This window comes from Fusarium solani (assembly GCF_023522795.1).
Source record: "Fusarium solani strain SB1 chromosome Unknown bctg00000001, whole genome shotgun sequence".
In the NCBI taxonomy this organism is placed as follows: Eukaryota; Fungi; Ascomycota; class Sordariomycetes; order Hypocreales; family Nectriaceae; genus Fusarium; species Fusarium solani.
Window position 1 is genome coordinate 531,862 of NW_027072156.1, and position 23,495 is coordinate 555,356.

Below are 23,495 nucleotides of genomic sequence, written 5' to 3' on the forward strand. Positions count from 1 at the left end.
GGGCTGAGTCTATCAACCTTGCGGGGCTTTGCTGCAAGTCTTGGGGAAAGTACAACAAATGTCAAACCAGGCTGAGCCAACACACTGCAAAGTAAGCCACGGAGCCCAACTTGATTTAAGCCTGCCCAACTTCAATCAACTCGTTTCTCTTTACATCCTCTCGCTCTTTACCGGTAAACTAAGCTTTCGTTACGAATTGCCAAGGCTCAAGGGCCGATTGCAACTGCCATGGACCCTTTGAGCGTGGGTGCAAGCGTCGTCACCTTTCTTGGGCTCGCCTTCTCGGTTACCAAGACCGTTCACGATGTCCTTTCTACCATACATGATGGGCCACAAGTCATTCAGCATCTCATGGAAGAGTTTTCGCAGCTGAGAAGCATCCTGGAGCGATTGTCACAAATATCGATGAGCGCGATCGACGCAGCAGAGCTTGATGGCTTAGCAAGAAAATGCAATGATGACGTGGCCGGCTTCGAAACGAGGCTGCGTCGGCTCGACACTTCTGGGGCTGATGGTCGCAGAGGCAGGCTCTGGCGGAAGCTGAAGTTGTGCTTCACGGAAAGGGACTTGGAACAGATGCGACACGTCGTTCGAGGCCACGTTCAATTGCTCACCATCCGATTGAATCTTTCACAGGTTCAGCAGGGCTCTTTTTCAGCGGCACAGTCAACCGAAATTCTCAATCTTCTCCAGAAACTGAGAGAAGATGTGGCTACCCTCCACCAAGTTAACCCCGCCCAGACCGCTGCCGGAGACCCAACGGCTCCAGGAATAGTCGAGTTGGACATGGCAGATGACGTCCATTGTGCCAACTCGGACCTTTCCGACAGCATTACGCGACTAATGCATCTGTTGGAGAAGAAGCCATGCGTCGTTAACTCGGACGACGCAGAAGAGCTCGTGGATGACCTAGAGCGCCTTTTGCACTCTGTTCAAGATGAAGCATCGACAGCAATGGCTTCAGGGCCAGCTTTTGGTTCCAAAGTTTCTCACAATGACGGAATCTCAAAAGACTTGAAACTGATGAGAAGCGTGATATTGTCCGCTCCATTTATCAACGTCAACCGAAGTGGTATTTCCCCTCGCTTTGAGACAAACCTTGAAGCGTACTGATGCCCAATAGGTCCGCTGCGCTTATTCAAGGCCATGTCACGAGGAACCATTATCCGCCAGGAACGGAAATGGAAAATCATTGACATTGGTGACGGAGTTGTGACAATGACTTCTACCAAACGGCGATGCAGACATCCGGGACAGCCTGGGGATTCCATGAATCACCAGACTGGTCATGGAAGAGACTTTGCGGCCAAACTTGTCTTCCAACCCAAGAACACAAACAAGATGCTAACGATTTCTGTCAACCAAGGACAAGTGGTGTATGGCAGCTTCACTAGTATTCTTCCGCAAATAACAGTCAACAGCATCCTCCCCCTGAGTCACTGGTGTTTCGTCTCGCCGCGAGTGGGTCGATTCAAGAGCTGATGGCTCTGGTGGCTGATGGCAAAGCCAGCCTTCACGACCATGATACGTTCGGTCAGTCATTATTGCACGTGAGTAACCCAGTACCCTCATGGAGGAGCCATTTCAGCATCTCGCGGCTTGAATTAAAATATGCCATTAAGTATTCGATAACAAACTTCCCGATGTGCAAGTTCCTTATCGAGCAGGGGCTAGATGTCAACGAACACTCTGCACACGGCGGGTATGTTCTTCAGAGTATTTTGGTCGGTTCTTGATTCAATATTGACCAAGTTTTCAACTAGAACGCCCCTATATGTGGCAAGCCTTGCCCCATCGATGTTTCGAGCGTTACTGGTCGCTGGGGCAGACCCAACTATCGAGGTAGATACTAGATTCGGGAATGTTCTTTGGAGGACCAGCCTCAGAAGGGATTCAACCGTAAGGAAAGTCTCAATAAGTCTACCGTCATTGGGCTAATAGGAAACACTTATAGGCTGAGGTTCTACTCCGAGAAATGTACACAATCAGCCCCTTTGTTCAATACGCGGACCGAGAGACACTGGACGACAACCCATTCCTTATCTGTTGCAGGCTACTTTTCAGATCCCACTTCACTGATGGCCAGGTACAAACTCATTTTCAGAAACTGTCAATTCTTCTCGACCATGGCTATAGTATCAATACCAGGTGGGAAGATGGCACAAATTGCTTAAGCCAGGCCCTTCTGTCCTTCAAGAGTCGGGGATGCTTTGAGAAACGGGCATATGTTCAAGCTCGCAAGGCCGTCTTGACATATCTGGTGAATAACAGAGCGGATATCAACTGGACCGACAACAAAGGGAGGTGTGTTTCCGACTTTGCGTACAGCCGAGTCTTTTGCACGCCATGTTCCGAATCCTTCGTACCCTATATGGGAGATCTTTGGGACTCTGTTTTGGATGATTGCGGTTACGACATCTTGCCATTTAGAAGACTTTGCCCCCGACGAGCAAGGTACACGGGCATATACACTCGCCGAGTATTCGAGCAGCTCTGGGAGGGCAGGGAACATCGATGCCCCTACTGGAATGACGCGCCATGGCCGGAATTCTCACCTGAAGACGTTCCAGTTCTAAGAACTTGGGCTTTCTTGGACGAGAATGGGAAAGTGTGTGAACAGTGTCAGTTCTGCTTCGAGAGCCACTTTGAACCAAGAGGATTCATATGTGGAAAATGTGGATTTTGCACCTCGGTTCTTGGCTGCCAGTGCGCTCAGGGCGGTGATAATCGACACAGATTGAACTGCTTACGGCCACTCCGACGAGGGATTCGATGGGATCAGGGGCAGAATCGATATTTCTACCTTGATTATGACGACCGTTCAGCGCACGGCGTATTAGATGACAACGCGTCATGTGATAGAGCAGTTATGGACGACGAGATTTGTTCTATTGGTACACATCCGGAGAGAAATGACCGAGAGGACCAGCAGTTGGATACAATCCCCCAAGGAGATGAGCATTGGCATTGGAACGATTTGTCATCCAGTACGTCGCCTTTATCCGAGCTTGCAATGGACAGCTCGTTATCACAGGGCGAACTCTTTGAGAACCCCTGGGGGTGAGGGTAAAAGAGCAGGAATGTCTAGGTGATTTCTCAGACAGCTTGAGAGTCGAACCAAACCAGCCGCCTATACACCAAGCAAAAGATCCTGTGAGGCCAAACGGAACATGTTAACTAGAACAAATCAATATATGATGGCATCAAACCCCCATGGTAAAACACTGTAAATCTCAAAACATAGTGAAGAGAGCACGAGAAGACACCTTTCTTTTTAGCCCATGACACTTGCCGGGAGAACATCCGCTGTCCTGTGCGCCTCCTAGCAAATGTGAAAGGCCTTGTCCTCCGTTTCAACATGCGTAAACTCCTCGTCCATGATGCCATGAACATATGCAGCCAGCAGAGAGCGTTATCCTTTGGGTCGAAGCACAAACTGCACGTGGGCGCGGTAAAGAATAACAATGATATCTCCTTACCTAGGTACTAATACAGACACATGTTTTTGCCCCGAGTGCATTCAGCTGACTGAGTTCTAATCATTCACAGACAAACCCAGACTCGTCGTACTAGTGTGTTCTTGCTCTCCCTGTCACCAGCCTATCACTTACTTCTCTCACAGGCACTTCGCTTTTGTGCTAAGTACATACTTGGTATGTGCCTGTACTGCGTCGACTAGTCTAATAGAGCCTTGGCGTTAGCGAACCAGCTTGCTGTATCACTGTAAACGGAGCAACACTCTGGACCTGGCCTGACTGCATGGGTAGGTGGGTAGCTGTCTCAAGTTAGCTCTCCTCTTCTTGGTCGTCGAATGCGCGTTGAATCATTAGCGCCCGTGCGGATCCCGCGCACTAGTTTCAGTAGTTTCCTGCATGTTTCATGCAGTCAGCTAAAAGGAGCAGTACATTGCATTCGTCGTAACTCAACAGTACACACGGTATGTTGCCTCCTCAGCCCGGGGGAGATTCTGGAGCAACAAGACGGCATGTCGCCAGCTATCTCCAGAAATGGGTCGCAGCTGAAATCCTCATCACGCATTTAGTGAGCGGGGTTTCATTCCTCTCTTGTGGCCCAACCCTATGGTTTGGCTTGATGTAGATGCTTGCTCTTTGGCTTTGTTCACCTTCCCATCCATGCTCTCAGAGCTCTAGCTTCTAACTCAGGTGTCAGTGTAGGAGATCATAGATAAAGTATAACTCGTGCCGTAAGCCTTTTTTGATGATGAGTATGCATGAGCAGATGACATGTGCTCTGTTGGGTTTATCGGGGCGTGTCTGTTTCTGTTTCGAGCATCTCAGTCACGACGAGAGTCAGGATGGTTCATGATCACAAGTATGATGCTCTTGGAAAAAGCATTCAGTGGGCTCATAATGAGGGGGGTTTCTTCAAGCTGCTTTTGGAGGAGTCTTAAATGTTGCCATGGCGATCGGTTTACCAATGATCGAAATGGAAAAATCTGTGTACATCTGGACAGTTTTCATTAAATTCAGATCACATCAGCTAAGATTTCACAAACATAACTTCATGAGAATATCTAAAGCGCCATGAGTGTACTTAAGCATTGATGCACTGCTAATTCTTGCCCCGTTGATTAATGTCCCAAACGAGGAGAGGTCGTCTCCTACTCGCCATTGTCTCCAAGTTTCAGGTTCTCCATCAAAACCAGGTCCGGCTCTTCGAGAAGCTCTTCGGGAAGCTCTTCGGGAACTGGCTCAGAAAATGAATTCCAACCGTAGTAAAAGTCCTCAACCTTCTTGTCAAGATGGACTTGGAACATCATGCAATTCTCACGATACAAAGGGTAGATGTTGCACGGCTTCTGGTCAACCTGCAAGAGTCAGACAGAACCTGTGTCAATTTGTCATCTGGTATCTTACCAGAAGTGAATGCGTCAGGTCGTATGTGAGCACGGGTGCCAGCCATGTATACTTGTTCTCGGCAGGCCAACTCGGCTCCAAGGAGAAGTTTTGCATGTAACCTTCGTACCTTGCGTCTGTTTTGAGTATTACCTTCTCTTTAGTATAGATTGCAAGACGCTTTACGAAGGCTTCGTATCTATGACAGCCGGTCAGTTAGTAGTCAACGTTCACAACCATAGATCTCCCGAAAGACTCTACCTCATCATGACGGTATTGGTCTCCTTGGAGCCGAGTATCAGGTTATGCACCGTTTGTGAAGAGTCGGGGCCCATATTCGTAGCATCCGCTTGCCTCCACAGGCCTCCAAACGAGTAAGCCGATCGATGCAACCACTGAAAAGGAACAGCAAGTCAATATTTGCAGCGTGGGTCAATGTCTCGGAAAGATGTTCGTTACGCACCTCGGTCTCGCCGATACTGCCATCTAAAGAACGAAGGACACTTGCTGCGACCTAAAAGTGGTCAGTAACAGGAGCTTGAAGGAGACATCGGTGAGTTAAGCAGTCAAGTCTCACCTCTTTGGCTGGGGTGCCTTTGTTGGACATGCACGTGTTCTGATTGCGTTGTTCACGATGCCTGATGATGCGGTGGTACTCTATGTGGGTCTCCGTCGCTGTGAACTTCTCTTCTTTCGCTTTATCCATGAAATCATTCATCTTCGAGGCTTCACTGTCTGATTCATGAAGTCCATATTGGGGTAGACGGAGTGGTGGATTGGCGTCTTCCAGTACTTTTTCGGCTTGGCCGGTAATCAAGATTCTGTAAAGTCCGGCGGGGTGGTTTTGAAGTTTTTGGGGTAGGGAGCCTCCCATAAAACGCATCTTTTCCTCGCTGTGGAAGATGATGTTCTTTTCCGTTAGGGCAGGTTTGAATTGGATAGTGGGCTTCTCAATGACTGGCTTCACCATGTTGTCCAGCAAGTATGTGCGAATACTAGCATCGTCAGATGGTTGGCCTTGAAGTTTGCCCTTGGCTTTTTCTTTGACGCATGCTGCGAATGAGATGAAAAAGCCCCCTTCGATAGCCTTGCGTGACTCCTCCTTGGCGGCGGCGATGGAGAAATCCCAATATCGTCCATAGAACTCTCTCTCACTGAAAGCACTCAGTTGGGACTTACGAAGTAGTGCTACCAATCGTTTTAATGTTAGCGAATGGAGGCACGACCAGAGTAGAGTTGGATAGAAAGGCTTGCCTGCAAGTTTTGTAAAGAAGTACAACCGGACCCTTATCAAACCATCTTCCATCTTTTCTTTGTCATATCCCTTCGACCCAATCTTGCTGTTCAAATCGGGTTGACGTGCCGTGAACTTGTCAAACAGGCTCTTGCGATAACCATCGTCGGGCTTTCCATGGATATTCCAAGTGCGATAGGGAAACATGCCTTTTCCCTTCTGCCAAGCTTCATAATCAGCTTGAAAGAAGGCTTTGTTACCCGCTCTCATGCGATCATACAAGTCTTTGACATGCATGAAGAATCCCTCATCCGAAATATAGACGTACCGTTGTCCATCGTCTTCTGCACTCTTGCTGGAGAACCAACCTCGGTAGAGAAACACTTTGTAGGGTAAGAAATCCTCATATTTCTGTATATAATGATCAATCTCTGCATGCTTGTTGGTAACTAACGCGACATACCTCGGGCGCGCTCTTGGTCTGCATTTCAACGATGCGTGATGTTCTGTATTTTGTCTTGAATCCCAACCCCGCATGAGGTGGACTGGGCTCGAATTTCACCGGATTTTCAGTGACAACGAGAAAAGCTGCCCGCATGACATGGCTTAGCGATGCCCCTTTACTTGGCAAATGAGGACACGGGATAGGATCAAATGGCCAGATTGCTTACCATCGTATCCCCCATTCTTGATATATAGGTCAGATTTTGGCTCGATGTCAACGTTATCTTCCCACATCTCGAGCTCTTTTGACTTCCGTTCATGGGGGTTCAACGGCGTGCCTAGAATGGGTCAACTACCAAGGACACGTGGATATCTGTGTTCGGTGCCTTACATTTATTTTCGCCCTGTGGCCCAATATAGGACGTTGCCTTCTTCTCATCGTTGTTGCTGTTATGAATAGTTCGTTTATCCATGTTGATGGGAATGTTTTGGTCTTCGAACTGGCTGGGTCGAGGTCAACAACTTCTGTGTGGATGAATGACGAAGAGTCTTAGTAGCCGTTATTAAGGAAAAGGTCAAGTTCTGCTCGCTAGATAACCTCACGAATACGAAAGAAATACCCGCACATGTGTCCCGCAATTACCAAGGCAAATACAGCACGAATGTGATAAATCAGATGGAATAGTAGCTAGCGTAGGAGGCTAGTGATGCACACGGGTCAATCGCGGCGGCCAGTCTGCGTGTCTATCACAAAGTTTGTTTCAAAAGTCAATGTTTTATTGCATAGCCAGAGCATGTTGTGGCTGGCTGAGAGCAGGGGTTAAGTCAGAGAGTGAGCCCCAATGAGTACTTGGCTGTACCTCAAGACGGCTTACAGACTACTGACAGCCCGCATAAACTTCATACGAGCCCATTGGGGCCGGTGACACCTTCCCAGACGAAGGCAGAACATCTAGACCTTTCCTGGCGTTTGCCAAAGTTCCATGCCATGCATGACCACACCCACCGGAAATATCGTCTGATAGGTAGGTCATGTTACCCATATCTGCGCATTGTGTGAAACAACAAGTTGCGTTTAGCGAAACTACGGAGCAGTGACCTAAGACCATCAAGTGCCGAGGGCAATGCCTGATTGATTGCTGTTGCCAACAAGCATAAGAAAAGCTGTTCACTCAACCACTGGAGCTGTAGACTTACTCTCTCTAAGCACCCCTTGGACGATAGGTCTCCACAATATAGCAGTGGTGCCTGACGGGTCCGGGTTAGCACCTACATTCAGCTGTTGGATACAGAGCAGCTCGTGTGGCTGAAGCCAATCACCAAATTAGGACTTCGCAGTTGCACTGCAGCAATAGATCCAATATGGAGCAGATCCCTCATCAGATGATTGGTCTTTGACTGCCTCAAGACTACGGTGGCCAAGAAGGGTGACGTGTACTTCGGCTGGGAAATATTAGTTCAAGGTACCAATATTTGTACCAAAAAGAATCCTGGACGCGCTGAGAAGCTGAGGGGGGAGAGAGGGCTTGTCAGCTTCATACTACAAATTCAGCTTGGCACACCCACTGGTGGGACCCTGTGCAGGGACAGTATAACGGAGCATGAATAAGTCAATGTGTTGATCAAAAAGAAATAGCTAAGAACAGGGCTCGTGTAACTATCACCACTTCAACGCTCTCCCAACCCTCAACCTCCCCGCTGTAGGCCACCTACTAACCTCCAAAGGACATGCCCTTCATGGTGCTAGTCGGCCCAACGTACCAGAGATGGCGCCGATCTCTGTCGACCGATCCTAGAAGAAGAGTCCTGGTCTTTCTGCAGCTCCCCACGCCCAGCTGCTCATACACGCGCCACTGCGCAGCTTCTTTCGCCAAGTCCACGTCTATCCTCCTCAAGTCCGTAGACGTCCCCTGAGGCCCGTTCCACCAGACCGAGAACCTGTTGGCACCTGTAGATAATGCGGCGATACCACTTGTCCCCAAGGCGGAGCCATGTTCGGTTAGAGCTTGCCGTTTCCTGTCCCATCCACTCACATCGGAATTGTTTCTCGTCAGGACAAACATCTCAACGCTTCCTTGATAAGAGATCCAGAAGAGGGCAATTTGTTGTGGAGAGAGTTGTATCGAGGTGAAACCGCCGTCAAGCCGAGCAGTTCCCACAGGTGAAAGCTTGTAGAGAGCATACCCAGTGACAGCGTCGGGGTCATGTGAATAGGCGCCTCCTATACCTCCACCTTCGTAGATGTAGAATATGTCGACTGTTGTTCCATCTAGGCTTTGTGCAGTAAGCCCACTAATGGAGCTTCCAAAGCCTACCGTGCCCGAAGGAGCAGCGTTGAAAACATGTCCCCATCCATCAGACGAGTTCCATCGCGCGTTACCAATGGCCCCGGTAGGAGCAACCCACCACACGTCCATGCGCATGCGAGGGCCGGGCCTGGATATGCAAGTCATTGACCCGCCAGCTTTCGTAGAAGCTTGGTCACGCTTGTTGAAGGGATAGGAGTCAGTGCCAGGCGACCTCCATCCCAGCCCGTCCTGCAGCCAGAACTTGCCATCGATGGCACCGTTTTCCGTGATCCACCAGATCTCCTGATGGAAGTTGCTACGCGTGGTGCCAGTTAAGCAGGATCCAGAGTTTGCCACGGTCGAGGGGCCCATGAACCGGGAGCCTAGCCAGTTGCTGTTCTGCTGCAAGGCCGTCTGGATGGACCCGTCAGGACTCGTCCACCAGAGCTGGATGCTGTTGCTTCCGCTGCGCGAGATGCTCGCCATGGTGCAGAGAGATCCAACAGGGAACCCGTTGATAAGTGCATAAGGGGTCCAGCCGTTGGAACCGGGGATGGTAAAGTCGATGCTTGCGAGACCTCCTGCTAGACTCGGAACCAGAGACTTGCACTCAATGCCCACCTTTTGCCCTGGTGTGAATAGGTTTTCGCTCTGTTCCATGGTGAAGATTGTGACGGAATCAGGTCGTCGAACAGTACGGGTCGCAGAAAAGGTCCTATCCGGAGTTTTCAGAACCATCTCGACCCTTTGTGCAATGGGCTCGGTGAGACCGTCCCACGACCATGATACTCGAACAGATCCTGTAGAGGTGAAAGCGGCCGAAGGCTTGCACGCAGGTAGCGATTGTGGGATGATTGGGAACTTCCAGGGTTCACTGAAGTCCCCCTGCTGCCCAGCAACTGGGTCAAGGGAGGCTACAGTAATGGAAGCCGTTGTGTGAGCCGTAGCAATGTCTAAGGGCGCCACAAAAGAAACAAAGTTGTTGCCCAAGGAGGAGGCCCCATGTATTCCTTTGATGGGGTCTGGCAGAGGGCCAGTGGCTGGATGGACTTGAAGAACAAACTGCAGGTTGGAGGGAGGCTGGCTGACAAACTTCAATGCGAGATTGACCTCCTGCCTTTCAATGTCGTAGTAGGACTCAGCGTCGATCCAGGGAGTTGGCAGCAAGGTCTGGGGAATTTCATAGGTAAGGAATGCAAACAGTCCCAGGGAATCCGCTAGTGGAGGCTTCGCGCGGGCTGCGATTGTGAACTTGGCCCCTCTAATGATGGATGGGCCCGTGAGCGATACTTGTCTCTGGCCATCTGTGGTCGACATGGGCCTGAGAGTCACGGTAGTATCCAGTGTGCCATCCTTTTGAACCACCAGCAGATCAAAATCATCGGTACCGAAACCAGGCTGATCCCATGATACTACAACTGCTCCCTCAATGTACTTAGTCTGCAGGTTACCGGATGCTGCAACAGGTGTCAAAATTGGCGAGTCTGTATAAGGCGAGTCGTGAGAGGTGCTTGGGTCAGAAGAGACGGCCTTGACCCTGGCTAGACAAGCCGTGGTGGCTGAATTGGCGGGAATGAAGTTGTAGATGCCGATGTCGAGAGAGATCGTACCCGTAGAGGCAACAACAGAGTCTACCTCATATAGGACTGTGGTGGATGAACTGTCGGTACCAACCACCTGCACATGATACTTCCTAGCGGCTGCATCAGGAACCGAGACGATGCAGCTGTAAGGCTTCACGGCAGACACCTGGAATTCCACCTGCGGAACAGGATGAAGCCAGGGGACATGGACAGCCGGTTGTGCTCGTGTCCAGTTTGCCGAATAATAAGGGTTTCCCCGAACAGTTTCTCTGGCTCGGATGTAAGAATACACCGTAGATCCAAAGGCAAACGAAGGGTCAGAGTAGGTGAGGGAGAAGGAGTCCGAGGTCAAGTGGTGCATCGAGGGATCATCCACGTTGTCGACCAACCCCATCCTGACTTCCCACACAACATTCTCAAAGTTTCCGTAGTCGAACCCGGGCCAGTTGGGCTTGTTGGCTTCCCAGTTGAGCTCGATGGTTGACTCGTACGTCTCGTTTGGTAGATATTTGGACACCGGGGGATTCGGAGTCATAGACAAGTTGAGCACCTTGCCCACGAAATCTTTGGCATCTTGGACAGATGAATCTGTCCTCTGACCGTGATCCGTAGCTTTCTTTTTCAGCTCTTCCAACCTCTTCTTGTTATCAGACACCGGAATCAAGGCAGTGAGTAATCCAATGGCGCCCCCGATAAAGATTCCAAAGTCAAGGCCGAGTTCGACAGCAGTGGCCAACCCGCCGAGAGCAGTCGCGAGGCTCGTAGCTGATATGGTTGTCTTTGCCGACTCGATGGCCTTGTTACCAGAGTTGTCCGGCTTATCCATCTCATTTGCATTCTCATCAGCGATCTCTTCTCCACGCTGCCTCACATTCTCGGTATTGGCCTTGCGGCAAAGCAGTCCTTCGATAAGGTCCTTGGTCCACTCCTTGGCCTTCATCACGGCGATTAGAATCAGGAACTGTGTGACGTTATCTGGATCGAGCAGCGCAGCGCCGATATCCTTGATACTAGCCAATATCGAATTGACGAGTAGCTGGTGAAGCTCACTCAGCTTGTAAGGAGGTGAGACAGTGAGAGGAAGGTTTGGGAGCTTCAGGCCAGGAATGTGGATGTCAGGTGCACCTGGGATGACGATGGTGATGTCGTAGGTCCATTTCAAGTTGAACTTGAGCGAACCATCCTTGGCTGAAGCATCTCCCAGAGTAAAGTTGAACTTTGTCTGGATGGTCTTGTCAAATATGAGCCCGACGAGTTTCTTACAGGCACGCATGTCAGACTCGGAGGCTTCACTGATCGCCTTGGCAATGTCCACCTTGTCGAGCATATCCTCAATCATCTGCCAATCACCCAAGGAGAATTTTCCGTCCTTGTAGAGGATGGTGACATGAGGATTGGTAACGCCGAGGAAGGTGCCCGTGTATTGGACAATACACTTCAGAGATGCCTCGCCTTGCTGGTACTGGAACGTAGCATCGAGCTGAGGCAGATCAAATAGTTGGGCGCCAACCTCAGCCTTGTATACGGTCTTGGACATGTTAGCAACGTCGTCCTCAATCATGACACTTCGATGAGAGTATGGGAGGCTTACCGAACTGCCAGTGGTGTCAATCGTTACACTTGGCCCTGCTGCCGGGGCTGGAGGTGTTGGCGGTGGTGTTGGTGGTGTTGGTGTCTGGCCTGTGAGTCGGAGGAATCCCAAGTCGATGGGATCGGTTTTCTGGCCAGTTATGACAATCCCCTTGCGATTTCCAAGATCAGCGGTGATAGAGAACCAAGTCCCGAATATCTGAATGTCTGCCGCAATGTGATATCCCTTCCTGAATACCTGCTTCCCTAGGTGGTATTCTTGGATGGAATAGTAGATGGACGCCGACTGGAAAGAAATAGTTCCGTATCCCGATGGCCATGAGCCGCTGCTGGTGTCACCGGGCTGGATGATGCTAGAGAATACATCGTCCACAGATATCCCCTGCTGCCCGGTAACCAACGCCAGGTTCGCTGTCACGGCTTTGCCCTGGCTGAAATAGATGCTACCAGTGAGGTCTGCGCGCAAGATTCCGACCCCCAGGTACACGCTTCCAGAAAGGGAGTAGTCTGACACAGTCCCCTTGTCTGATTTGTGTATGCTGCCTGTCAAAACCAGCGCTTTGAGTTGCACGTTGAACATGTCCACAAATGGGTTGACCAGCGTGTCACCAGTGGAAGGCTTTCCCTGGAGCTTGAAGGACGTCAGATTCTCGGAAACGTCCAGTTCCATTTGCAGCGTCACAGAGCTCGCCGTAGACAGCGTCAATTGCATGGACCCAAGTGCTAGCAGCTTTCGGCCGTCGGGATAGTATTCGGCAGTTCCGTTGAACAGCAGGGCACCTCCAAAGAGATACATGTTCTGCATCGAGACCATGAACTTGGATTGCTTGGGCTCGTCTTTGTTCAACATGGCGTAAAACGCCAGCGTGGGGTCTGGCATCGTGGGCTCGAGGCCGGTTGTAATGGCCTGGTTGACGACACCCCCTCGCTTGAGATCGAGTGTAGCGAACAAAGCACCGCCTCTCGGTACCGGTTCTGTCTGTGGGAGTGCGAGCAGCGTAGATGAGACATCCGTCACGTCCACCTTGGCGTACTGCGCTGCGGCCACAAAGGCAGACAGCTCAGTATGGAGTTCTTCGACGGTGCCCGTCCATGACACAATCTGGCCTCCAGCTAGAGAAAACTCAAAAGCAGAGAGCACCGGCACGTTCAAGTCGCTCCAGATCTGGCCCAGGTTCTGAGTCGTCGCTGAAACAAAGTAGCGTCGATCAGATGTCTTCCCTGCAGGCTTCCACTCGCCCATTATCATCCCATAGGCGCTGATAGGGGGAGCGAGCTGACCAAACAGGAAAAGCTTCGAGTTTGTAAAGTCAACACAGAGGTATCCAGAGCTTCCAAAGCTCATGTTTGATGTGCCTGTGGGACTAATTGTCTTGAGAGTCGATCCGTCGCCGCTCAGTGGTGCCGTCAAGCCGTCCAGGTCGATGGCGGAGGACTGTGAGGTAATGGAAGCGGTCAACATGGTCGCCTTCCCTGTGCCAATGGTGACTGATGCTCGGGCGGATGTGAAGGTGTTGAACTGTAACTCTCCGATGAGGAACGCGGTGTATTGGTCAGGAAGACCAAGCACATCGGATCCTTTGATTCTTCGCACCATTCCGCCAATCTTTGCCATCGACACCGTGTATCCCGAAGCGCCGAGACTGAGTGGAAGCTTCCCGGTTCCCCATACCTCAATTGACTTGTGCGGTATCAACTTCACACCAAACACAAAGAGTGGAATATCTCTTGGTGCGTTGAGAAGACTCGGGATGGCGTAGTCTGCAACATCGGGTAGAAAGGTCGCTGCAAGCTTGTCAAATGCCACTGGTGCTTGCTGGTCGTTGAGTGACAGGCGTCCCTCAAACACCGAGTTGCCTTTATCATCTTTCTTGAAGTACGCCCAGATGTCGACAGTTTCAATTGCAAGATGGCCATACACCTGGCCGGAGAAGGCCTTGTTCTCGTAGTGTAGACGAAGGCTGATGCTCTTAAGTGTGACAGCTGGGTCCTTCAAGATTTCAATGCTGCTTGTGGACTCGATATGGGCATCAAGGGAGTCGAGTGACAATGACTTTTTGCCTGTTTGAGCGTCTGTTTGCAGTGACACCTTCCCCTGAATAGTCTTGATGGCGAGTCCAGTAAAGTCGGGGCCCTGGTCCGGCTTGTCGTATAAGGGATCTGACAGCGTGAACAGATCTACCAGCCCAGAAAGGTACAGGTTCGTTCCAGGCGGAGAATCAAGGACGAATAACACCTGAGTCGGTTTCTCGCTGTCCGAGGATGTGCACTCGATGGTCAACCGAGCACCAACCTTGCCCTTTTGGATAGATCCCTGTAGCACAAACTTCTCAGGCACGGCAGGCTTGTCTCCCTTTGCAGCCTGAGCAGCGGTGTACTCCACTGATAGGGACTTCATAGTCAATCCCTGGAACTCGGCAGATGCTGCGTCTGAGATGTCGATGTTAAAATGCTGCACCTTAATGCCACTGGCAGTCGATAGCTTCAGACTGGCCTCCTTGATAGCCATGTCCTGAACAAGTGGCTCCAAGGTGTATTGGAAGGATGGCCCAAGAAGTTTGCCGACCATGTCCGAGATTTTTACCATCTTGGTTGGATCCGGAGATGTGAGTGCAAACTCGATTTTTGAAAGCAATGAGTCGTAGATGATATCAGCAGCGAGGGCGTTGTCGAACAATGACGCCCTAAGGAGGAACACAAACTGTGTTTTTCCTGGGCCAAAAGGATCATGCTCTGAGTGGTATCCGATGGCCACGCTAATGCCATCAATGATGAGTGTCTCTGTCACAGAAACTTGGTCCAGCTCAAATGTGAAGCTTGATCCAAGCCAAGAGAGAGATGATCCTCCTCTCCCGTTGGGAAGATAGCCAATTGTAAAGTGTGCCGTGCCAAGTTGGGTCGATAGCAAAGTTCCCAGAACGGGAATGGAAGATACGTCAGGTAGCTTCAAGGCAGAGATGATGTCGGTTGCAGACACGCCGTTGGGACTTTCGATGGATATCATGCCTGTGCAAGGTTAGATTCAGACAGCTTCGTTATTAAGTCAAGGAACATACCTGGCCGGGACTGTGTAGGGAGGCTCATCTTGCATTCGAGGATGATCGTTGCAATCTGAATAGAGCCAGACAAGTCGCCCATCAGCACACCATTGCCATTCTCCAGAGTAAGAGACACATTCGAGAGCGAAAATACGTCCTGGAAAATGACAAAGTTGTCGACCCCCATGTCCAAACTCCAGTCTGCAAACTTCCATGCGTCGTCTCTCTTCTCCACGGCCACGGAAAGGGATCGAATGCGAACTTCTTTCGCAGGTTGGTTCACAAGAGGTCCCATGGCAAAGAGGGCTTCCGTGATATCCGGCAGCCCTATCGCAGCTATGATGTCCACGATGCTCAACCCAGAGTCTGGGGCAAACACGGCGAGACGGTACTCGTAGTCGCCAAAGGAGCCCAGAGGATTGGCCGCGAATCCGAGACGAACAATTTTCTGCGTGTTCTTGTCGGAGCCAACCTTGAGTTCGAGTGCCACGGACGCCCCAACAGCACGCTGGGCGGAGTCCAGGGGGTTCTGAATCTCTAGTGCAATGCCAACGTCGGTGACTGAGACGAGATTGTTGATGGGGAACTCGGTAGGCAGGAAGTCCTTCCAATCGGAAAAGCGTGTACTGGCAGATATCTTTGAGAGCTTGTAGTCGGCTATGTGATTCGTAGACTGGGTGAAGGTCATGGCAAGCTTAGAAGTGTTGGCCAGGGTTGAGAGAGGCCCGTTGCGGAATGGCACTTGGGCGTTTGTGAGACCAGAGTCGGGCTTCAGGAGAGATGATAGTTTGTCGAGAGAGTCGGTTCCGGATATGGAGAATTCGAATTGCACATCGCCTTCCATGTTCAGCTCGCAAGAAAGAGAAAGCTTCACGCCGTCTGCTTGGGGGACCGGTGTTTTGAACATGGCACTGCCGTACAAAGTGATGGTCTCGCTCGGCAACAGGGCATCCTCCAGCAAGATCCCAACCTCTCCCAGGACAATCTCAATGCCACCAAAGTCGAAGAGAGACTTCCAAGTATCAGCCGAAGTCAGGCAGACTACCTGAGCTCGCTTCACAACAGGTAGACCTGTTGGGTCGTACCAAGCTTCAACGGTTGATAGCTCAAGGTCCGGCTTCAACTCCACCAGCCCGGCCATCAGAAGAGCCATCGGCACGCGGTCGTAGAAGAGTTTCACCAGCCCGACCGGGTTTGCTGTCAGGTAGGCAACCGCATTGGGAGCACCAAGCTTCTCCATCGTGGTTGCATCGACGCCCATGGTAGCCAGCGTCTTCTTCAGACTGATGGGCAATGCGGTTGCAGCTAGCTTCCTCTTTTTCGCGAGTGTTATGCCATCTTCAGTATTCACAGTAGTGACGACAGAAAGATCCTCAATGATAGGCCACTGCAGAGTCATCACCACAGATGCAATCTTCTGCATCTCACCTCCTACGTCAATGACGGCATCAGTAGGTGGACTCAAGGTGAGTGATGCCGAGTTGACTTCCATGTCGAGTCCATTATCAGTAAAGTCGACTGAAGATGCCAGATCCGTCGGGTATGGCAGAACAAGCTTCTCAAATCCGTCGGTGACGCCCAGCGCGGAAAGGTTCTGGGCGCCTACAAGGGCCTGCAACGCCCGAAGCGCGCTGAGGGGAGGTTGTGTGTCGATGCCAGCAGCGATGCAGAACTCGGCCAAGGTAGTTCCAGTCCTTCCCAGCCCAGTAACAGGAGGTACTGGCGGTTGAGCCACCATGGACGTGATGGCGGACGGCCGCTGACCCAACAGAGCAGTGGGAGGTGTGACATCTTTGAGGTAGAAGTACACATCCTTTCCGCCAATAGGAATTTTCTGATCCCATCCAACCTCAGCAAAGGTGCCGTCGCCCTTGACGTAAAACTTGAGCCAGTTCGATCCTTTCCTGAAGCCGATCTGCCAACGCGTGATACCGTCGGCCTTGCGGTCACCGATGCGAAGACTTGCCTCTTTCCTGATAGGTTCGTACGTCTGGGAGACTAGATAATGCTCAAAAGTGGGAGCTTCCAATGTCCAACTATTCAAAACAATGAATGGATTCGCCGGCAGCAGTGGCGTCAAACCGACTGCTCCTGTGGTCTGGTCAAGTGTCATGTATGTCTCCTGAGTAATGCCTGGCTGCACCGGCGCCGTGATCTGGTAGCGATAGCTGCCATCCCTATCGATAAGTCGATCAGGAAGCGGAAAGTTGCTCGTCTCAAACTTCTTTTGAAGCTCTTCAAGTTCCATGCTGGCATCTGTTCCGATAGGAAGGTTCCGCGTCACCCCGAGCACGTCACGACTCTCCCCAGGCTTAGGAGCCATGGCGCCACCGTTGCCGTTGATGGTCATATAAACGCCCTTGTCGAGACATCTAATAACGAGATAGCGGCCATTGAGCACTCTTTTTGGCCCATAGCCCATCTCCTTGATGTATGAATGCACTTCTTTCATATCGATGGCATATCCGCTCGTAACATACAAAGGCACGGGCTGAGGCGGATCCCTGTGGTGAACCAAAAGGGCAAGGCCGGCGATGGTGGCCGCCGAGGGATGAGAGTGCGTCCCGTTGGCACTCAAAACGTACGCATCGGCGGTAAAGGTTTCGAAGAACTGGAAGATGCTTCCGGCAAGCAGGATGGCCTTGAAGTTATTCTGAAACTTCTTCACGTCGAGCAGTGAAGCGGCCCAAGGCCGCATCGCATATCGCCTTGTCCTAACCCTTTCCTTTGGAGGGGGCGAGTAGAACAGTTTCCCATAAGTACTATCCCCGTATCCACCAGGGGGCGGCACCGCATCGTGAATATTCTGAACAATGTCGGCCCAAATCTTGGTTGGCGGTCTTGTCTTGAGCAAATCCCTCGAGTCGGGTTCCCACTTGATCAGTTTCACCGGTTTCCCCGAGGTGCATTTCTCTAGATAGGCGCGGTTTCGTTTCTCCAGCTCTTTCATGTATTCATCGATAACAAGCCGCTCGGTTTTATTGAAGCAGTTCCGGATGAACTCTTCAAGAGTGGCAATACGCGTAACTCCTTTGGGGTTGATAAAGAGGGCATCGGGGACTTCCCTGAAGACGAAACTCAGCAGAGCAAACAAGGCTGCCTCTTCAGCAACGGGGGAGGCAACAGCTTCAACGGTTTCTTCATACTGTGTATTGCGAAGACTGCCATGATGCTGAATCTTGTAGACGGTGAAGTGCTTTCCGCTGACACAGTCAACAATGTTGTGGCCAATGTTGTCTCCGGTGAAGAACATGCGCCCCGCTCCTTTGGTCTGGTTTGGGTCGACATCCATCAGAATACTCTCCAAGTTCTCAGGGGATGTGTCGATCGAGACCCTGTCAGGAAGCCAAATCACTGGACGGTCCCCAAGCTGATGTGTTGGCTCTGACATCACCCCTGTATCGGCGTTGACAAGTGTAGTAGGAAAGTTGAAAGACAAGATTTCTCGGTCATCAGTCTTGGGTGATGGATAGTAAAATTTGATGCCGGGTACTTGGCATCCATACGATTGCGTGAAGCCGAGTTTCTTTGCCATATCCTCCACCAGTATCTTGCCACCGCACTCTTGATTCGGAAGAATGAAGGGTCCGTTGAATGACATGGCGTCTTTCCATTGCGAGTCCATGAGATACAGCAAGCCATCCAAATGGTCATCGTGAGGATGCGAGTTGATGATTGCTTTGGGACCGAATTTCAGCTTGCCGGGACCAGCGAAGCTTTCCTTCCAGATGTGCTCTCCCACAGCCAAGTAATACTTGGAGTAAGGCGCATTGTGCTCTACCCCGACAACAAACTTCCGGGGGCCGCCATCCAAGGGAACGAGCACATGCTCTTCGTGACCAAGCATATTAGTATAGGTATACTCCAGGTAGAAGGCATCGCCACGACCGGCGTACACTACGTGAAGCAGTGTGCTTCCGAGAGGAGGGGGAGGCATTGCGAATTTGGAAGATGAGTGGTACAAGATGGTGAAAGGAAGTGCTTGAATGGGAGGGATTGACAATGGCCAAGAGAAGTGGGAAACTGCCTGTTTAGGGGATTTCTCTCGATAGCGAAGAAATGGTCAGCCGCGGCTGAGCGGCATGTCTCTGAGAGACTACAGCCATTATCAATACTGATACAATTGATAGTACCAACGGGTCACGGCTAAGGAATGTGACTTGAGGCTGGATAGTGGTGGCGTTGCTTCTCGGCCCTCGCTTGATCCACACCCAGTAACGTTCCTCACAACAGCCAGCCACTGTTCTGCCGCTATCCAAGAGAGGGATCAAAGGGAGGCGGCTCTAGGCAAGAATAGGAAGACATGCAACAACCTCGATATGTGATGAGGTAGGATTCAAACCTTGTGGCGAAACAACCCCACGAGACTACCGTTTTCAAACAGCTGTGCAGATATCTTAATGCAGCCACCGCATCGGTTGCATCTGGGCGACCACTTAGTAGACCTGGGAGTCGCATTTGATGCCGGTAAGCGCTCAACAACGCGGAAGCTACTGCCATATCAGCTATGGGGGCGGCCCGATCCGGCATACGCTTCGCTTGTAGAGGAAAACGGCTGCAGCTCACAGGGCGCGTAACTTTGTCACGTTGATATCACATAGTTACCCCGACCGTATGACCTCGCGATCGCACGGGTTCCGGCTCTCATAGCATTCCTACGGGGTCGTGGAAATGCCCTCGCTAGAACATACACATGTGCGAGGAACTGAAATGATATGACGCGTCGCGCAGTTAGCGACGGTCCAGATCGGGGTAGATAATCACCGCTACAAATCCCAACCCTGCCAAGACTCACTCATCGCCGTAAAGGGAGAATAGAGGGGACTATAGCGTCTGAGTGAGACAGGAGACCTTTGCATACTTGTGCGGAAAAGTACCCGATGGGCTGAGAGCTACGAGGGGATCGAGGCCTTTCAACGACGGTGGCCATTTCTCATCAAATATTTTTCAAGATTCTTGAGCACGGCGAAGAAAGTCGTAGCTTAATATGAGGAAGATGCATTGTAATTCGCTCTCTAATCTTGATAGATACCTAAGAGTCCTGATTCGCGAGTTCCACAGCCTTTCTAGCCGCCTCACCAAAGTCTGCCTCGACGTTAATACCAAGATCGGTTTCGGAAAGCTGTAGACTTCTTAGTGTCTGGCTTGCTGAGAATAGTAAGTCACTTACAAGTTTCAAACCGGCTTCAGAGTTGGTTCCTTGCAGTCGCACCACCATTGGCACGCGCAGCGGGCCAAGCTCACTCGCCGCTGCGATGATGGACTCGGCGATCATATCACATCTGGTGATACCTGCCTACTGTTAGTGTGCCGTGCAGGCCGAATACTGCCAACTTACCGCCATAAATGTTGACCAAGATTGCCTTGACCCGCTCGTCTCTCATAATTATCCCGAAAGCCTGCAGCATAGTCTCCTTCGTAGCCTGCCCTCCAGCATCGAGAAAGTTAGCACTGGAGCCTCCATAAAGACTGATGGCATCATTTGTAGCCATGGCCAAGCCAGCTCCATTGACCACGTTTCCGATGTTTCCGTCCATCCTGACGTAGACCAAGCCGTATTTCTCGGCTTCAACCTCTTCCCGAATCTCTTGGGCAGAGTCTCTTAAGGCGAACAAATCGGGTTGTCGCTTTTGGGCTGCATCGTCGAAGAAAAATCCGGAGTCTGAGCAAATAAGCCGGCCATCCACGGTGTTTAGGAGATGTGTCTGAAGGTTGATGGCCTCTTTTTCAGAAAATATTCGAAACATCCCTTGAATTATTTTTCTCAGTGTCTCAGTCTTCGTTTCCGGTAGCTGCAGCGTCCTCGATATGTTGGCGATGATATTGTCAGAAATGCCGTTCCTCAGGCTGAAACCGAAGGAGTATTGGGGATTCTTCTGCTCTTCATGGATTTGCGATCCCTGAGAAGATTCCAAGTCTTTTATTCTAATGACAGGGCAGTAGTCCTCTCGGTCGACGGTCATCGCGATATGCCACTTCTTGTCGAACTGGACTGCCTCTTCGACATAAAGACGGCTTACAGCCGGGATGCTATCGTCGAGCGGATGTAATCCAGTTCGATGACCAAGTATCCTGGTGGCTATTCCTTCACCGTCTTCCTTGTCTTTGACGGCGTAGCGTTGACTCTTCTCCAAGAGAACTTGTGGCTTGATGACCACGTTTCGACCTTGTGCCAACAGTCAGCTTCTGAAAGTTTGTATCGAGCGAGCAACTAACCTAAGAGTTTGATAGCATCTTTCGTTTCATCTACTGTTTGTGCGATAATCCCCCGAGGGATAGGTATCCCCGCCTAAGAGCTCAAAGTCAGGTTTCTCGTCAAACATCATGGGCTGGCTAGCATGACTAACCGCTTTTAACAAGCTCTGCGACTGATATTCATGCAAATGCAGATTTCTTCTTTGAATTCTCGGTGACAGCTAGGCAATATCTACCATTAGAAAGACTGCGCCATTGTTGTTCTGAAAGGAAGCTTACCTTGCTTACATGCTTCTGAAAGGCGGCAGATCGTCGACTGAGAATCATGATATAAACGGTGTATTCTTATATAGTATAAAAAGATAGGGGAAGTGAGTATAATAATTTCTATAAAAGCTCAATATTCTATTGCTTGTTAGTCGATGATGAGGAGAGCTTGGATGATCGGCATCCGCGAGAGGGGAAGAAGCCGACGAAGCGGGGTTAGTCGGCTATATGCTTTCCCACAGCCGTCTTGAGGCCTGCATAAGGAACGGGACAGACTACTCGGTGTGTTTTTCGAACAGTTTTTTTAACAGTCATGAGTGATAGACCGTGTTAAGAGAGTAATCCAAAGCAAAGAGGTTGAAATAACAGCATCAACTGGTAATATATAGCAGCAAGGAGCTCCGATCTCTTTAGTGGGGCACCTGGAGAGAACCGGCTATCTGAACGACTACATACCGAGAAGCTCTCTCATCTTCTCGCCCATAACACCTGGATGGGGAACCACAATAGCTCCAGCATCCTCAAGGGCCTTTGCTTTGGCCCCAGCCGTGATATCTCCAGCCGAAAATACTGCTCCAGCGTGTCCCATTGTCTTACCCTCCGGCGCCGTTCGTCCAGCCACCATGGCCACAACCGGCTTTGGGTTTGCCGTCTTGCGGTACTCTTTGATGAGTTCCGCAGCCTCAAGTTCAGCTTCGCCGCCAATCTCCCCGATTACAATGATGCCCTTTGTTTCTTCATGTTCGAAGAATAATCTGAGACCATCGGCCAAGGTCGTGCCTAGACTGGGTTAACATGGCTTCATTTCAGGAGCGTGATAATATCTCACCTGGCAGCATATCTCCTCCCATTCCAACGACAATACTTTGCCCTAGTCCTGCACGTGAAGTCGACCCAACTGCTTCGTAACTAAGTGTGCCCGACTTGGACACAATACCCACACAACCCCGAGTATACTGCTTGTACGGCATAATGCCAACCCGGCACTGCTCCGGTGCAATGATTCCCGGACAGTTTGGTCCAACCAGACGAGTCTTGGACTGCGTTCTGAGAATCTCATGAACGCGAAGCATATCATGTACTGGGACATGCTCCGCAACCGAGACAACGAGGGGTACCTCGGCTTCTATGGATTCAATTATGGCCTTGGCAGCGAACTGAGCTGGAACAAAGACGGCGCTGACATGTGGCTTGACCTCGGCCATAGCCTATGTTGCAGCAAGTTAGGACCGGGGGTTAGGAGGACCAATGCTCGAGACGTTACCTCTTGGACAGTATTGAAGACCGGAAGGTCAAGATGTGTCTGGCCTCCCTTTCCCGGGGAGACGCCCCCGACAACATTGGTACCGTATTCTATAGTATCTTTTGCATTTATAGTTGCCTTGTCAAATGTCAGTCCTATGTCCAGTCATGCGTCATGGGGCATTACCGCTCTGCCAGTGAACCCTATGGAATAGGTCAGTGAATAGATTTGTAGCCCCAGAAGCAGCGAATCATACCCTGAAATATTACCCGGCTCTTTTGATTCAGCCTAAGACTCTTAATTGTTTCATCGTAAGGTCCTTGTCGTGGCAGTGATGTTGAGAAGCTCCTAGATAGCTTCGTCAAGCGCCTCAATGCCGAGGTTGAGACGTGGGGGTGTTGAAACATGGTGACAAAGACGACGTCTTTATTGGATGATGTCAAAGCTTCAAAAATGAGATCAAATAGGGGTATTGCTTGTATAACAAACTTGCACGCTCGAGTCAGAGAATTGGCTGTTGGTTGACAAGTCCAAGTTGGCCGTCGATCTCCCGACCCCGCAGACGTTGAGTAACCCGAGAGTTGGCCTGCCTTGCATGGATTGTGGACCAAAGTAGAGTCAGTCCAACAACCAACCCCAGAATTCGTCTAAATCACTGCCATATTGTAAGACATGACCCTGTCATCTCACCAAATGGCGTGTAATCATTGGGTATGTGAATTTCTGATTGTACTGATTGGGTTGCTTGTCGCGCGTC

General features: G+C 50.7%; 4 protein-coding genes across 4 annotated transcripts; 1 reads left to right on the forward strand and 3 right to left on the reverse strand.

Annotated features, from left to right (window-relative positions):
* Positions 1–228: 228 nt before the first annotated feature.
* On the forward strand, positions 229–3,064 carry MRS44_002260 (uncharacterized protein; the record flags this gene model as incomplete). Its single annotated transcript, XM_065622754.1, has 4 exons — positions 229–1,072; positions 1,124–1,374; positions 1,422–1,550; positions 1,955–3,064. 4 exons carry the CDS (start codon positions 229–231, stop codon positions 3,062–3,064), a joined length of 2,334 nt encoding a protein of 777 aa, XP_065478826.1.
* A 1,557-nt stretch (positions 3,065–4,621) lies between these two features.
* Positions 4,622–7,007, reverse strand: MRS44_002261 (uncharacterized protein; the record flags this gene model as incomplete). The annotated part of the gene is made up of 9 exons (XM_065622755.1): positions 4,622–4,828; positions 4,878–5,055; positions 5,118–5,251; positions 5,320–5,370; positions 5,434–6,044; positions 6,153–6,501; positions 6,554–6,708; positions 6,762–6,872; positions 6,926–7,007. The coding sequence occupies 9 exons, from the start codon at positions 7,005–7,007 to the stop codon at positions 4,622–4,624; spliced, it is 1,878 nt and encodes a 625-aa protein (XP_065478827.1).
* A 1,239-nt stretch (positions 7,008–8,246) lies between these two features.
* Positions 8,247–18,970, reverse strand: MRS44_002262 (uncharacterized protein; the record flags this gene model as incomplete). The annotated part of the gene is made up of 2 exons (XM_046282530.2): positions 8,247–15,001; positions 15,052–18,970. The coding sequence occupies 2 exons, from the start codon at positions 18,968–18,970 to the stop codon at positions 8,247–8,249; spliced, it is 10,674 nt and encodes a 3,557-aa protein (XP_046126834.2).
* A 1,095-nt stretch (positions 18,971–20,065) lies between these two features.
* MRS44_002263 (uncharacterized protein) lies at positions 20,066–23,145 on the reverse strand (the record flags this gene model as incomplete). Its single annotated transcript, XM_065622756.1, has 8 exons — positions 20,066–20,155; positions 20,204–20,325; positions 20,372–21,199; positions 21,952–22,275; positions 22,325–22,703; positions 22,760–22,876; positions 22,925–22,941; positions 22,995–23,145. The coding sequence occupies 8 exons, from the start codon at positions 23,143–23,145 to the stop codon at positions 20,066–20,068; spliced, it is 2,028 nt and encodes a 675-aa protein (XP_065478828.1).
* Between the last annotated feature and the right edge of the window lie 350 nt (positions 23,146–23,495).